Source organism: Xiphophorus maculatus, chromosome 22, assembly GCF_002775205.1.
Source record: "Xiphophorus maculatus strain JP 163 A chromosome 22, X_maculatus-5.0-male, whole genome shotgun sequence".
In the NCBI taxonomy this organism is placed as follows: domain Eukaryota; kingdom Metazoa; phylum Chordata; class Actinopteri; order Cyprinodontiformes; family Poeciliidae; genus Xiphophorus; species Xiphophorus maculatus.
In genome coordinates this window covers 21,201,069-21,216,748 of record NC_036464.1, presented here as the reverse complement: position 1 = coordinate 21,216,748, position 15,680 = coordinate 21,201,069, and the positions used below count along the sequence as shown (strand labels likewise).

The window sequence follows — 15,680 nt, the reverse complement described above, 5'->3', positions numbered from 1 at the left end:
GTCTGGGACTCGATCTTACCTCGAAGATGTATTCTTTGGCTCACAAAAAGTAAAACAGATAGAAAGTGGGTAAGAAGAAGTCATATTGTAAGAGTTAAGATTTTTTTTTTTTAAAGGATCTTCTTCAACGCCTTATCATTTCCAGAGAAGGAATCAAAACCAACCCAGAAGTGGCTAACAAAGCTAAATCAACATATTCGCTCCAAAAGGCTTTCCTGTGCCTTTGTTGTGAAATCACCTTTTAAAACGCTGCCATAGGAGGCATCATTGGTGTTATTTAACGTCTCTCATCGAGGGTGGTGTCGCTTCTTGAAACAATACCGAATCAAGCGTGAAGTTTTCCTGGTGTTAAAAAAAATACAGACTTCTTCCTAAGAACCAGCTTCAGACGATGCAACACCAAATCCCACCACGACTCATCCGATTTCAGCGACTTTGAAGATATTAATTTTTAAAGTGTTTTTGGCTGTAAAAATGCTTGGCATCTTCTTTGCTAATTAACGGGGTTTTCGTCTATTAAATATTGATATTCTTCACCAAGACAAAGCATCCAAGATTTGCATGACGCTGCTGGAAAATTACTTCAATAAACTATCCGACTTGGGACAGCGAGTGACAGCAAAGAACACAAATTGCTGATTCATAGTTTGGAACCTACTGAATAATACATTCCGATTTTCATATCTTCTTCTCCAGCTTCTTCCAGCACAGATGTTGTAAGTTTATAGCACTCAAACTGGTTTTTGACATACTCAGCATTCAGGTAGTGGAGTAGGTGTTTCATTATGTGACAGGTTTAGCCAGCATCTTGCAATAGGATCAGTCTCAATAGGTCTCTGCTATAGAGTAATAGAACTGTTAAATATCTTAATTACTGGCGTTTGAAATAGATAAAAGTTTCTATCTCTATATCTTCATCCCAGAGTTTATCCTAAGCCCTAAAGGACTGACTTTGGAAACCTTTGTCGTAAACATATTTTCAAATCTATGCTGTTGCTAAGCTTCTTTTCGTGTACCATATTTCAATACATTCTCTTCTTTTTTTCACTACTGTACTTTAAATCATTACCCCACTCATTCTTTGTGGTACCCCTCTCTCTCTCTGCTCTTTCTGCCCCCTGTTTTCCATCACTCCTCTTCCTCTTGCTGCTCCCTGCAGTCTTGCTGAAACTCAAACTAAGCCTCTTTTTTTTTTGCTCAGCGGTCCACTCTCAAGGCTCTGCCCTGCAAAGTAAGAAACATATGGCACCAGAAGACAAAAGGAAGCATAAAATCTGACAAACGGGTCTCAGTCACGTGGGACGGCGCAGTGATTTTTATTGAAAGAACAGCTGAGCTACTCGGTGTATGTACTCTGCAGCAAGTCTAAGTACACTTTAGTTCCTGATTAGAGTTGTGATGAAATTACAAATTTGGATAAATATTTCTGTTTTACTCAGCAGGGAATTAAACCTTGATTCAAAGCTGTTGCTATGCGCCATTTGTGCAAAAGAACAAAAAAGATGGAGAATTTCTGGGTACATATGTTGCGCAACAACAGGTTAGATTTGGTCTATAAGTAAATGTTTGAAGCATTATTACTGCCTTTCAATAAATTATTAAACTCTTAAGCAAGAGACGAAAGAATGATGAAATTAAACTACTAAAAGATAAAACAGTAACAGAGTTTATCTGTTATGCGGGGGAGAAAGAACACCTACTGCAGTTATTTTTTTCTTTCTGGTTATATTAGCAAATTTTATTACACAGTAATTGAATTTTCAATGAGTGAAATGTTTTGGATGAGTTACTTGCTCTTATAGACATGCGGCCCTCGTGTCTCATGAAACAAATGAGGTAAATTGCATACACAGTTGGGAGCAGTGACTGGAAAAATAAGAATCATTTTTGACAGATTGAGTTATACCTTTCCTTCCTGCCAGATAAATATCTTGAATATGTAACATCCAAAGCAGAACGCCGTGTAGCTTCAAAATGAGCTAAAGACATAAATCAAAAATAAATGCTAATACAGTTTGCATCACTCATTATTTAGCCGTACAGTGCCGCTAAATCAGAGTACATACAATCATCATTCCATAAGACGTTTGGTTTGATGGATGGTGTTATGATCGTACAACAATCAATATCAATGGTTTAAAAATAATTATGAAGCAACTATATAGACTTGAATGCATACGTTTTCTTGTACGTACCACAAGAAATGTAGACTTGTTCACTCAATTGCTGTTATGAAAATTCCGTACTGCAACGATAAAACTACATCCTAAATGAAATAAATCACGATAGGACATTTCTGCTTGTGATAAGTGTCAACTTCTGGCCAGATTAGTCGTACATCTATGAACACAATGTTTTAAAGTCATGTTTTTAGTTCAGCTGCATACGTATCAAAGGATGTAAATACAACCCCGTGAGCTCACTATCTTCTGAAGAATGTCCTGTATTTTTAGTTTGACAATGCGTAGAGAGATTCTGGAGTAAACCTAACACCCATCCTCTCTGTAGCTCAGGTGCACGAAACCCTGCGCATCCTGTGCTGCAGTTTGACACTTTAAGGCTTGCATCATCTTAACAAAGTGTCCACCGTCGTAAATAATAATCTTTTTTTGCGACCTGACGTCTTGTCAGTGTATTACGAGCTTCAAACAGACAATTGCTTGGAGGAAACTAAAACAAACTAACTGCTTCCCCAACTCGAAACATTTTCAGATGAATACAGGAAGACACATACATAAATACATATGTAAATAAAAAAATGAGATAAGTAAAGAAAAATGCCGATGACTCAATTACATGTTTCCATAGTCAGATACACTTCACACCTTCATGGGAGCAATTCTCTGGTTCTAACCTGCCATAAAATCAGCCTATGGCAAATTTCCCTCCCCTCATCAACATGTCACAGTAAAGCACCCCGGCTTCATAATAAAACCTCATGGACCAATACAGAGCTCTTTGCATTAGTATGTACACCGACATGGCTGGATGCACACTGAATAGTTCTAATAACATCAGCGCGGTGAGCACAAGCAGGTACAGCACAGCCAACCTCTACAACCTGCTACAGTCAGTCTCCGATAGGCACAGCTGCTCTCCAGCTGCCAAGACCTCCTTTCGTGCACTTAGTGACTTATCACTTTCTCCTCCACTTCACACCGAGCCACGCAACGCACAACACGACGCCGGCAGACAGACAGACGCAGCAGTTGTAAGGATGCAGAGCTCACCTTCATGATGCTTCCCTCTGTTGTCCAGAGCACATGTGCTTCTCTTGGCGTGCAACAGAAAGAGTGGATCTACGTCTCCTGGTCCTTAGCTCCCCCCCCTTTTCCACCCAGAGACACAGGCGAGGGGAGTCCTTCCCTCTCTGCACAGCAAAAAAATCTCTGTGTTGCTGTTTGTAAATGTCTGTGTGTGTGAAAAGAGTGTGTGTGGCTCAGAAAGAGTGAGAGAGCAGAAAGTGGCTCCCTTTCTCAAAGTCTTGTCCAACTATATGAATGAAAACTCTGAATCAATCTATCTATCTATCTATCTATCTATCTATCTATCTATCTATCTATCTATCTATCTATCTATCTATCTATCTATCTATCTATCTATCTATCTATCTATCTATCTATCTATCTATCTATCTATCTATCTATCTATCTATCTATCTATCTATCTATCTATCTATCTATCTATCTATCTATCTATCTATCTATCTATCTATCTATCTATCTATCTATCTATCTATCTATCTCTTCCTGTTTTTTTTCTCCCCTCTCCTTCTGCTGTGTCTCACTTTCCTCCTTTCCTCTCATCTCGCCATATCGAATGTTTGTCCACCTTCTCCTTCTCTCTCTCTCTTCATCCCTGCCTCCATCCTTCCTGTCTTCCTCCTGCTATCTCGCCTCTCTTCTCCCCCTAATAGCAGGCTCACATTTCCCTGCTCTCCCTGCACACACACACACACACACACCCATAAAGGGGAGGGGAGAGCGGTAACGCAGTCCAGCCCCGTACATCCATCCTGCTTGTCTCTCCTCTCACCTTTCGGAGCATGTTCTGCTGTCGTTACATCAAACACGGTATGGATGCAGTTGCTAATGTCTGAGTAAATCTCCAGGACAACATTTAACAAACTGCATTAAACAATTGGAACAGAGAGACAAAAGGTAAAAGCTGAGAGACAATTTGTCTTTTTAAGGATATACTAAAAGTAGTTCTTAAATGCCAATTCCTTTACCAGACAATAACATAGAAGGCTCTCTAAAACGCAAGTCAGCTTCTGCTTAGACAGCCAATGCTGCAACTCTGCTGACTCAGAGTGGTTAATAGGGGGGAAACAACTGCACTTTATTACTGTTTTTCTCTGTGCATTTCTCAGAACGGGATTGAAATTCTAATATCTACTTGTTCAATCTTTGAATCACTGTTTGTGCCTGTCGGGGGGCAGTTTCTCATTTTGCTGAAGAAGTGAAGAAGTGATCGCATTCGATTCCATGCTTTCTTCCTACATTTTCTATTGCTAAAGGCATGTGGCTCAAAATGTACTTTAATGTTTCCTATTGAATAGTCTTAACCTCAACATTTAAGAATAAGTTTGTCATTGAAGTGTTGTCATGAAAAAAATCCTGTCTGACCACTCTCTTGCTGGAACAAGTTGCCTTGTTTTTTTTGTTGTTGTTTTTTTTAAATCTGAACTCCATTGGTAAATCACTCCCACTTGAATTCTGAGTTTCTCTAAAGTAGGTAAATGTACAAAGCATTAGGTCAACCAATAGTCAACAAGCTTCCTGAAATAACTCAAAGGTGCATCTATTGAACCATCGATTGGCAAGTATATAGTGCGTGGCATGCAGCCAGAGCACAACACAGTATTGCATTTCTGACAATGGAAGGACAAGGATTTGGACATGATGAACAGCAGAGGAGCAGAAGAAGAAGAAGAAGAGGCTGAGAACATAATGGCTTCAGCATAATCACAATATGGTTTGTGACCCACAGCGGGATGCTGATGGAGTTCCTCTCTCGCCCTGCTCTTCATTTCTTTACCCCATTGATGAATTATTCCCACAACAGAGATGGATAAGTTTATGACCGCCATCCATATACAGGGATTCCTGGCTGCCATGGATGCAGCGTGTGACGACGTCACAGACGCCTGCAGAGGCCTGAATAAGACGCTCTACAAGATTGTTTCAGAGAGGATATTCGTTGTGAAGAGAGTTTGTGGTCCAACAGACAGGTGTAGGAGGCTCTGTCCTACCTACAGCACTGCAGGGACAGTCTTCCTTTAGGAGGTGGACTCAAACTGCAGTCCTGAGTCTTGCAACGTTTACATGTATTCCTTGTCCTACACACTTGAATGACTGTTTTTTCAGTCACTTTGGTACATTTCTCGAATCATTTGCAAGAGCCAATGTCTTTCTCAATATCCTTGGTTCATCGCTCAAAACTAAATATCTGTCAATTACATGTTTCCAGAGTCAGGAAACGTAGTAATGACAAGTTTTTGTTTCATTGTGTATGGATAAGACAGTCAAATTGCTTAGTCAATATGTCAATATAACAGTGCTCTGGAGGGTTGTAAACTGTGGCTAACGTTTCTATGACAAGTGTCGTAAATTGTAACTCTGGGAGATCAATGGCAAGATTCACATTTAATGTTTTACAATAATTTGTTGACAGATCGTGTCATTGTGATTCAGACAGGAATAGACAGCACTGCAGAGCGCAAAGAGAAACAAAAGAAAAGTGTAACCTAAAGATGAAATACTAGACTGAATCATGTCCGTTACATTTCATATCGAACTGAAACTTCAGCAGCCTCAGGATCTAACATCTAACAAAAGATTTTGCTCCCATAAATCAACCGCTCTAAACTTTTTGATTCATTTCTTAGCAGCAGTGACACGTCTATGATGAGCTGCTGACTCACTTTCCTTCTGCTGCTGCTGCTAACTCAGAAAGCAGGTAGCTGTTATCGTCTAATTCTGTCACTTTATGTCCCGCAACATCATCAGTCTTTGAAGTGTCAGTGAGCCCAGAAATGGCAAAACATAAATCTCAAAGGCAGGAGGAAGTAATTTATTCGTGCTTATCATTCATTCGATAAGACCTCTGAGCAGAGCCCCAGGGTGACTAATCGGTTGCCTTTTGGTTTGTGAAACTCCATCTCGGCCCGATGTGAACGGTCTTGTGAAGTTTCCGAGTGAGCTCCGCATCGCAGGAGCCGTCAAAGAGACTATAACGCCAAGGGGCACTTACCTCACACGCTTGAAAGGAAACATTCTCTGACTGAAAAATATGTTAGATATTTTAAAAAATTGTGTCAGGTTCAGGTTCCATGTTTCATTGTAAAACTGCTACTTTCAGCTTTCTCGCTGCTTACAGCGGATCTCTGTTTGACCCTGTCTGCTGGTGGACAGCTCGGACCGGGCCATTTCACAGCCAGTCTGTTTTTACAGTTGACCTTTGGACTTTTTAAAAAAATATATTATTTGCCGTGCTCTCTGGCAGATGGTGAGGGGGGTTCCTCAGACGCTACACAACATGGAAAGGTCAGCTCTTGCTTCAGCCAAACAGCGTGAGAGAGAGATGTCAGGGGGTGAGCTGTAGCTGCTTCACTTTCTCTGTTTCCATGTTTTTAGAGGACATAAATCCAGAGAGGGATCACAGCTTTCAAGCCCTGACTAAACCCAGATGAACCTTTGAAAAAAAAACAAACTAATCTCACTGATCAGGAGGAACTGTATTAAGACATAATCATAAAAGAATAATTTGTCGAGATGAAAGAGAACCTAATGGGTCTCTGTTAATTACCCAATTAATGAAACTCGCAAATTAGTCTGGTTATACTTTTCAGTTTTTTTTAACTCAACTTGATACAACATGTTGTCTCAATATGAAAATATACAGCCAATTAACTGCAAATGAGTTGGATCTATTTGTTTGCTACATTGTCCAACAGCTCCCTCTGCTGGCCCAACAGCAAATGTAAGCAAAATGTCTGAAGGGCTTGAGCCCCCTACCCCTTTTATCCTTTATGCCCTTAATGCCCTTTTTGAGGGTTTTTTTTTTTTTCAAAAAACTTTTTTTTAAATTTATTTTTAATTATTTTAATCTATATGTCAGAAGGCCATTTGTGCCCTTCATCAATAACATTTAGCTAAATACAATAATTTAGCAAAATAAACTAGTCTGGCTGCCCTCAGTCTAATAATGACTCTCAGAGCCTCCATGTTGTTCAGACTCCGGGTCCATGGTGAGGAGGAGGGGGCGGATCTGTGCCCTGTAACTATCAAATTATGGGCAAGAATATTTTTTTTAAACACTGGTTTGTGAATAAAAACGTTGACGTCAGATGTTGACGCTAGAAAAACTGTTTCTATTTATATCATTGTAATTGTCCTCGCAATAGCGGGAATTCCGCGCCTCGCCCCTAAAACACAGAAATGCTTCGGCTGCAGAGAAAACTTCTGACTTTAACTTAATCAGGCACCTAAAGGCCCGGTTCGCTACAGGCAGTCTGAGTCGGTCCCACCGACAGATATAGGAAGAATGTCTGTCTTTATATCAGACGTCCTGATATTAGACATGGTACTGAGACTGTCACCACGAGTCGCGACGCAGCGCAAAGCCCCGGTACCACCCGGTACCACCCGGTACCACCTGGTTTCTGTTCGCTCTGCTTCTCTTTAACGTTTCTACCAGGCGGGTTAAAGCCGCTGCTGAAGGGATCTGGGCTGGAGGTTCACGACTGTAAATAGAAGTTATTGCAGAACCTCAAGTGTTAAAGATTCGGCCCAGAGCATTTAGAGTTAATAAAATAAAGATCAGAGAAAATATTGTCGCAATAACTAGAACTGCAGCTTATAGCCAAACATGCCACAATTAAATTAATCCAAATGTTCCCTAAGCATCGGCGGACTGACAGGGGCCACCGGGGATTCCAGGTAGATTCCAGGTAGATTCCAGGTAGATTCCAGAGATGCGCATCGCAGCGGCTGTTCATGCAGGGCCGGACCAAGGTAATATGGGGCCTTAGACAGAACCCGCCCACGACCCCGAAGCCCTTCCTACTAAGAACCTCAGCATCACTAACATGTTTAAATATAGACAAGGTGAAGTCTGTGAGAGGGAGACCAGGTTTATTTAGCCGTACAGTGCTGGTAAATCAGAGTACCCTATCTAATTTCTGTCCTGATGGAATCTCTCCCCAGGTTCTCAGGAAACCGATCCAGATGTGAGAACAAGTCGTGCATTTTGATGCTCATGTTGCATCCATAGCTCAGAAAGTTGACCTGGTCGAGCAAAACCAATGGAATTTTTAGAGTCAGCACATCAAAATGACCCTAAAACAGTTGAAAAACCCCAGAAATTTTTTTGGCTGTTGACCAGTGTAATGTACTGACACACACACATAGATGAGATTTGAGGCAACTTATTGATTTACGTCTCTTCCCATCATCAGATTTGTAGCTCTTACCAAAGAGAAACTGTTTGCCTGAAAACAGCAATTAATGGTAAAATCTCCAAGGGCGATATTCTGAAAAATCCAACAAAGTTCAAGTTTAATCTGTCATCCAATAACGGACTACACAACCAGTCGTTGTACACTCCATTAATCTGCCCTGTATGAAACATCCAGTGTTGAACTTCCCAACAGCAGGTAAAGCTTGGAGAGGAGACAACGAACAGACGTTGATCGCTGAAACCACAGCAGAACTTTTCTGCCTACATGCAACGCCGTGTGTGGCTGAAAACAAACACTGCACAGTACCTTGAACACACCATCTCCTCAACAAATGATGATGACTGTGGTGTCATTGTGTGCTGTTTACTCCAACTAGGATCGAGGAAACTGGTCAGAGTTAGGGGGAAGATGGACGCAGATAAATACGGGGGGAATCCTGAGGAAAAACCAAAGTGTACTTTCCTGCAGAGCAACAATCCTGCGCTAAAATGCATGAGTTAGTCTGGAGCTAAATGTAGTTGAGAATCTGTGACAGGACATGACTCTTCTTCACATCTGAAGAAGCTGCTGCTGCAGAATGGATGAGGCAGGATGTGAAACAGGGAACGAAACACCCAGAGCGTCCGGGTGTTTCGTCTCCTGGAGTTTGCACTAAGCTTCCAGCTATGCGCAGCTCACACCTAGTTAGATTTTCAAGTTCCAGATACAGATGACACTTGCAGACAATTAAAAAAGGCAACTTCTGTCAAATGGGCTCTGATGTGCTTCCTATTTGATTTTATTCACCTCCCATTACCTTTGCTGCCTTCCCAGAAAGCAAGCATCTGCTTTAACAGACAACAAGAAAGAGCTTTAATTAAAGCAACTCTGAATACTGAGAGGAAAGTGTGTGGGGCAGCTGAAAGAACAAAAAGCATCATTATTATGGAGCTGCTGCTTAATGCCGAACTGCTGAGAAACATCTCAAAGATAAAGGTGACTCGTTTCTCCTGCTAATGACTGCCAGATAAAAATTCACCAAGTACAGATAAGAGGGAGACGAAGTCTGAAAATAATTGTCCATAGCTGCAGAAATGGGGCCTGTGCTGCTGTGAAGGTGGACAACAATGCCTGAGATGATTATGGACTAAAAAGGCTGGACTGCAGAGATTGAGTTTGTAGGAAATGAGCAGAGAAGACAGCAACTCTTTCACTAAAGCACTGTAAACTTTAGGAGAAATTCCACTTTGTTTTGTTTGCTGTAGTTCAGTAAAGAAATATATATATTTTGTGACATTTTATCTTTATTCCAAATTGTTCAGTAAGTAAGTTCAGTTAAAACACACATACGTATATGTACAGTATGTCGTTTGGATCAGGAGTTTACGCCTATTTATATTTATGAAAGCCATGCTAATCTGAGGTTTGTGATCATTTATTTTCTTTTTAATGCATACACTGTTTGCACACTCCCACCAAAAGGTAAATGCAGCCATCAACAAGCTTCTACTATAATTATATCTGGATTTTTTTTTTCAAAAGGAAATGCTAATCTGATCAGATTCTTATTTTGCGCATTGGAATAAGCGACTTAAGCAGCTAAATATTGCTTATTCAAAAAGCAAAATTTAGCTGCTTGCATTATACCAAAAACAAATGCAAGCAGCATTTATTTGGTATAAATGATGCTGTTTTTTCATACCAAAAAAGCAGCAAAATTTTTAGAAACATTTATTTCTAAAAAAGAACAAAATTTTGAATTTTTTTTTTCTTTCTCCCCCTTTTGCTTTTTTTTTTTTATATATATTTTTTTTTAGAAAGAATGAATTTGGCGTTTATTTAGAATCTGGTATCAATCATTCCCTACGATCAGACTGACCGACCAAATGCAATGCAGCTGACAGGTACTGAAATCCCGGGTGGTGTGTGCAACTTTCCAAAAACATTCCATCAAATTCCCAAGACGGAAAAACAAGTACATGCAGGGATTTCTTTGACTCTTAATCTGCAACACTGAATTAATGTCACTTCAGCTGGGATAAATGCTGCCTTCCCTCATAGACTTCCTTCCATCAGCACACGTATATGGGAAAACGAATGAACCTAACTTCCTCCTCGTTAGACTAGGGGGGTAAATCTCCTTAGTGCCTGATAAAGTCTGACCAATACTGCCAACTTAAGCCACCTATCAATCCCGCTGCCACTAAAGTGAAAATGCAGTCAACTTCTCCACTACAAACTGTCAATCCCTAAAACTCCTCCGGGAGATTTCACAGTCTGTGAGGGCCGCAGTCCTGCAGTTTTTAGATGTGCCACAGGTACAAAACGCTGGAATGAAATGGCTTAATTACCTCCTCCTTGTGTAGATCAGTTCTCCCAGCCTTGCTAATGACCTAATTATTCTTTTCAGGTGTGGTGCAGCAGAGGCACATCTAAAAGTTGCAGGACTGCGGCCCCCGAGGACTGGAGTTTGAGACCCCTGGTCTAAGTGATGCAGAGTTAGCCTCCCTAGCCAGCCTGTCAGCTGTTGATCTGTTTTGTTTTAAACAAACACACTGGATCCATCAGCTAACAGAGGAAGTTAAAGATTACACAGTGTTTCCCAGGGTGATGTGTGAATCTAAAAGCAAGCGTGTGAAGCCGGGATGACGTTCGTGTGCAGAAAGTCCAGAATAACATAATGACATAATGGACAATCTGCTCAGCTCCCACTCAAAGACTCTTAATGCATCATTTAAGGCACTTAGTTTTAGAAAACCCACTTCAGTACCACATGAAGTGGAGCATAGACAAAAAAACTAATTAAAAAACGGGAAAAAAACCAGTCAACCTATGCTTGTGAAAGTCCAGGATAAAAGTGAAAACCAACCTCAAAAATTCAGCAACTAACAGTTAGACAGATCTTATAAAACCGTTCAACAGTGCCTCTGTTTTCAAGCTCAAATTGTTGCTGTTTCAGTTGGTTTCATTTAATTAATGATTTAATTATGTATTTTTTTTATTTTGTACATTTTTTTATCCTAAATAAACAATTGCTTATGCTCTTTATTTGTCAAATTCATAACATTTTATATTTTTAAGGTTTTGTTATTTTCTTGTGAAACAAGTGTTGAGCTCAATGGAGCCATTAGCTGGTTAATAAAGGTCTGATAAAGAAGAAACTAATATTAAGCCTTCCAGTGGCTTTAATGGTTTACCATCCGTGATTACAAAAAACGTTTTTAATGTACATATCAATCAAAAGCAGACTTAGGATCAGACGAAGTACCTGCAGCTTTGCTGTGATGAAATACATCTAATGACCAAACAGAGTGCCGGCAAAAATCAGCAAACGTTAATTTAACTGTGAGGCTTAATTTTTGTTTTTCGTAACTACTTGTAAAAGACCCAGATGATACTGACAGATCAGTTTTCCTTTGTGAATTATGATGTGGTAAAACTCTATTTACTTTTTCCAGCAGGGCAACATGACCCACTTAAAGTAGGGTGGATTATATCACACTTGACAAGATGCCTGTGGAGCAACTTTTAAAAATGTTGGACCGCAACATAAAATAGACCAAATGTTTCCTCTGTGAAGTCTCCTGAAAGTATACCACAGGTTTTAACAGGTTTGTTTGTTGTTGTTGTTTTGGAAAACATATTTAAGATACAGTTGAAACTATATCTTTTATTTTTAGCCTTTAGAAAGTAGAATTTTTTTTGGTTTAACTGACCTAAAAAAGAGAAGTTTAGTCTGACTTAACTTTGCAGGCAGTCAGGGAAAAAGGTGTATGTGAATTAGTTTCAACCGCAGAAGCATGGCTTATAATTGATATTTAATAACGAGAGCATGAATTCTAAAAGGATATGCAATGCTTCTGAAATAAGTATAAAAATGGGAGTATATCAACTTTTAAGAGACGTGTTGACAGAGAGATTGTTACAATTGTTACTCTAATTATGCATCTAGATTTTCTCGTGTTAAATAAAATTGGTCAGCACCAACATCCGGCAGCACTTTTCATCAAACTCCTCATCTGTCTCCTGCATTACTTTTAACTCCATTTATCATCTCTCTCTCTGTCAGCAGATCAACTCCTACTCTTCCGTTAGATTTATGTGCAGACCATTTCTTCCAAAGAAAATTTCATTAAACATCTAGTTTTTCATGGCAAGTCCGGGAAATCGAATCTGTCAGATATTATCAACATTCAGCTCCCTCTATAATTTTCCCCACCGCTCTCGAAGATCTGCAAAAAATAAAAAAATTAAAAATCATATATTGAATAAAACGTATCTCACACTGAGAATTTTAAAAATCCGACTATCAAGTTGAGCACATTTATTTAGTGGAGAGTAGTTTACTTATTCAGGGACATCTTTTGACTGTTATGTGTTGTTTCTTTCGCTAATGATGTATCTTATTTTTTTATTTCTTTTAGAAAGAATTAATTTGACTTTTATTTAAAATCTGGTATTTTAAGGGCTTATTGATAAGATGCACTCCAACAAAGTATATTGGGCCTCACATATCCTTCACCATACATAGCAGTTTGAAGGGTTTGTTGTCAAAAAGCTGAATCTTAGTGTCACTTCAACACTGAGATTTGACAATAGAGCAAGAGTTAGACATTTACATTTGTGATTGTTGGATAGAAAAAGCTTTTAAAATGAGGAAGCGCAGATGAATTATGGATTATTGTCCTAACTTTTACTGTGTGTCCAGTGACCTCAGTCTTTGTTTATTTAAACATACAAATATTTATCTGAAATAACAACTTAACATAGCATATGCTGTGGAGACTTGGTGATCCCTATTTATAAATGACCATTTAGTGCTTTATAGACTAATAGCAGAATTATAATCTATTCTTGGACAAAAGGGGAGCAAATGCTGTGAAAGGATCGCAACAATAATGAAAAACAATTCCAGCAGCAGTAAGGTTCAGGTCCACTTTGGCTACTGTTTAATAATACATAAAGAGCCTACATTATGTGTATGTGGTGCATTTGGTGTGCAGAAAATGAAAAAAGAATTTGCTGCGAGGTTCCGCGTGTCTGTGATCTGACATTTGTAGACAAGAAAAAAAAAAAAAATTTTCCAGAAAACCTTTTTAAACTTAAACTTCTGTCTCCATTCTGTGAGACTGCGGGACGAAGACAGGCTGCTTCATCATCCCGGTTGATTATGCAGACAGACTGGGAAGCGGCTCTCAGGACCCGACGCTGTTCGCCTCCACCATCAAATATTCAGCACCCAGCTTTTCTAGGCTTTTCCCTGATGCTAAATCTCCACACTTAGAAGCCTAACGCTGAATGTTGATTCTGTTTACCTGCAGGCCGGAGAGCCTCCAGAGCCGCTCCTGACTTCTGTCTGGTAACGAATAAAACACTAACAATAAACAATGAGTTTAAGAAGCAGCTTGTGTGAGGAAATGTCTCTCCGAGTGCAAAAGTCTCATGGGGATGAATGTTGAAAAATGCAAAACAGCACATGACTGAAATGCGTCGCAGCATTCCAAAAGGCAAACATGGTCATGGTTTGATGACCTTTGTCGCATATCTTCCCTCTCTCTCACAAGCCTCTCTTCTGTCTGACCACAAATGCAAATACAAATACACTACAGCCACAAAAGACCTTAAAAAAAAAGCTTAGTCAGATTACCTGTAGTCACTAAACATCAATTTTAGAGTCTTGACATAGATTCTCTTTGAATCTTTGACTGGGCCACTCTCAGATTTGAACCAGTTTGGATCTAAATCACTCCATTTAAACTCTAGCTATAAATTTATAGCTATTGTTCTGCGTTTGTCTAGTCCTGAACAAATTGTTATGAAATATCACCCTATCACCAGGTTTCCCCGACCCAGCTGGCCCACATTATGATGCTGCCGCTACCAAACACTCCCAATTTTTTGACAAATTGATTGAATGAATGAATAAATTTCACTCCTCAGTTAAAACATAGCCCCATTCATTTTAGCAACAACATTTTGATGATTTAGCTGATATAAAATTTAGGATATGATTTACTGTTTTGTTTTGTTTTTTAGTTTTTAGTCTGGCAATTCTGCAAGACACTTTTTGTTTAAAGCATACAAAGAACTACAGACATCTGACTGCTTTCATTATTTGATTAAAATATAGTGTGTAGTTTATTTAGCGAGTAAAAACAACAAAAAAGAAACAACTTTTTGCAATTAGAATTAAAAGTACAAAACATTTTGTTTTGTACTTTACCAAAAAGTACAAAACGCCAAAAAGTTAGGACACCACTGCTATAAGGGTTACGAGTTATATCTTCAGCACTGACTTTAGCATCCTGACAGCTCTGATATATCAGCAGTCAGTGTGGCTGCAGAGATAAAACACCTTCCGACCTCTACAGGACGTGAATCTTCCTCTTCTGTATTCAGTTGTTCCAGTATTTCTCTCCATTCAGAACTTACGTGTTCGAGCTTTTCCCTCCTGCGAAGCCAAACGCTGGCCGAGTAGTCCTGCTGCTGGACTGCAGTTATGATGGAGCTGGCTGGGTGTCCAGGGGGCTGGAATCCAAAGCCCTTCAGGTCTTGACCTCCTAGTTGGCCCCGGGTCCCTCGCGCCTCCATGGCTGGTTGCTTGGCCGATTTCTGCAGCTCAGTTTTAGTTGCAGTTTATCTTTTAAAATCTATTTAAATTGCCTGTTGATGTTTTAATAAGTGTGGAAAACATTTGTTTCCCCCAGCTGCATCATGAACATTTAGCACATCACATTTCTAATAATAATAATAATAATAATAATAATAATTTTAAAAAACATGAGCTGCGTGCATTCAGTTCCAGTCTTTTCAGAGATACAAAAATATGTAGAAGATTAGCATTTACAGCTTTCCTCAAATGCATCAAGAAATAGCCTTAGCTGCCGTCATACCCCTGATTTCCTTCTTCACCTCTGTGGGGATGAAGTCCAGAAGCTGAAGGTAATCTTCCAAAATGGATCTGTCCGAACAGTGAGGATTCATGTTATGACAGTGTCCTGAAAAAGTCTCTGAATTTGATTTAGCCTGAGCCAGACCTGTTAAGCCCTCAGCAGACTAGGAACTCTAATAGTGATCAGGGCTTCCACTGATCCAGGCATCCCCAGTGTGGAGGCATGCGTGGGGGGGTGGGCGTGTGTGTGTGTGTGTGTGTGAGGAAGAGAAGGAGAGCAGAGAAGGGAGTGTGCTGGCAAACCCAGAGAAAGTGAGCGAGGGTAAAAGGAGTGCAGCATCACAG

General features: G+C 39.8%; 1 protein-coding gene across 3 annotated transcripts in view; it reads right to left on the bottom strand.

Moving 5' to 3' along the window:
* LOC102223098 (inactive phospholipase D5-like) overlaps positions 1 to 15,072 on the bottom strand; it is a 57,419-nt gene extending 42,347 nt beyond the window's left edge. For 2 of the 3 annotated variants that reach the window (XM_023326927.1, XM_023326928.1), the window contains exon 1: positions 3,231 to 3,529. In XM_023326927.1, coding sequence (XP_023182695.1) covers positions 3,231 to 3,236 — 6 coding nt within the window. In that variant the 5' untranslated portion in view covers positions 3,237 to 3,529. Of the gene's footprint in view, positions 1 to 3,230; positions 3,530 to 14,875 lie in introns of those variants that run through there. The other variant, XM_023326926.1, reaches the window with a different exon arrangement.
* Between the last annotated feature and the right edge of the window lie 608 nt (positions 15,073 to 15,680).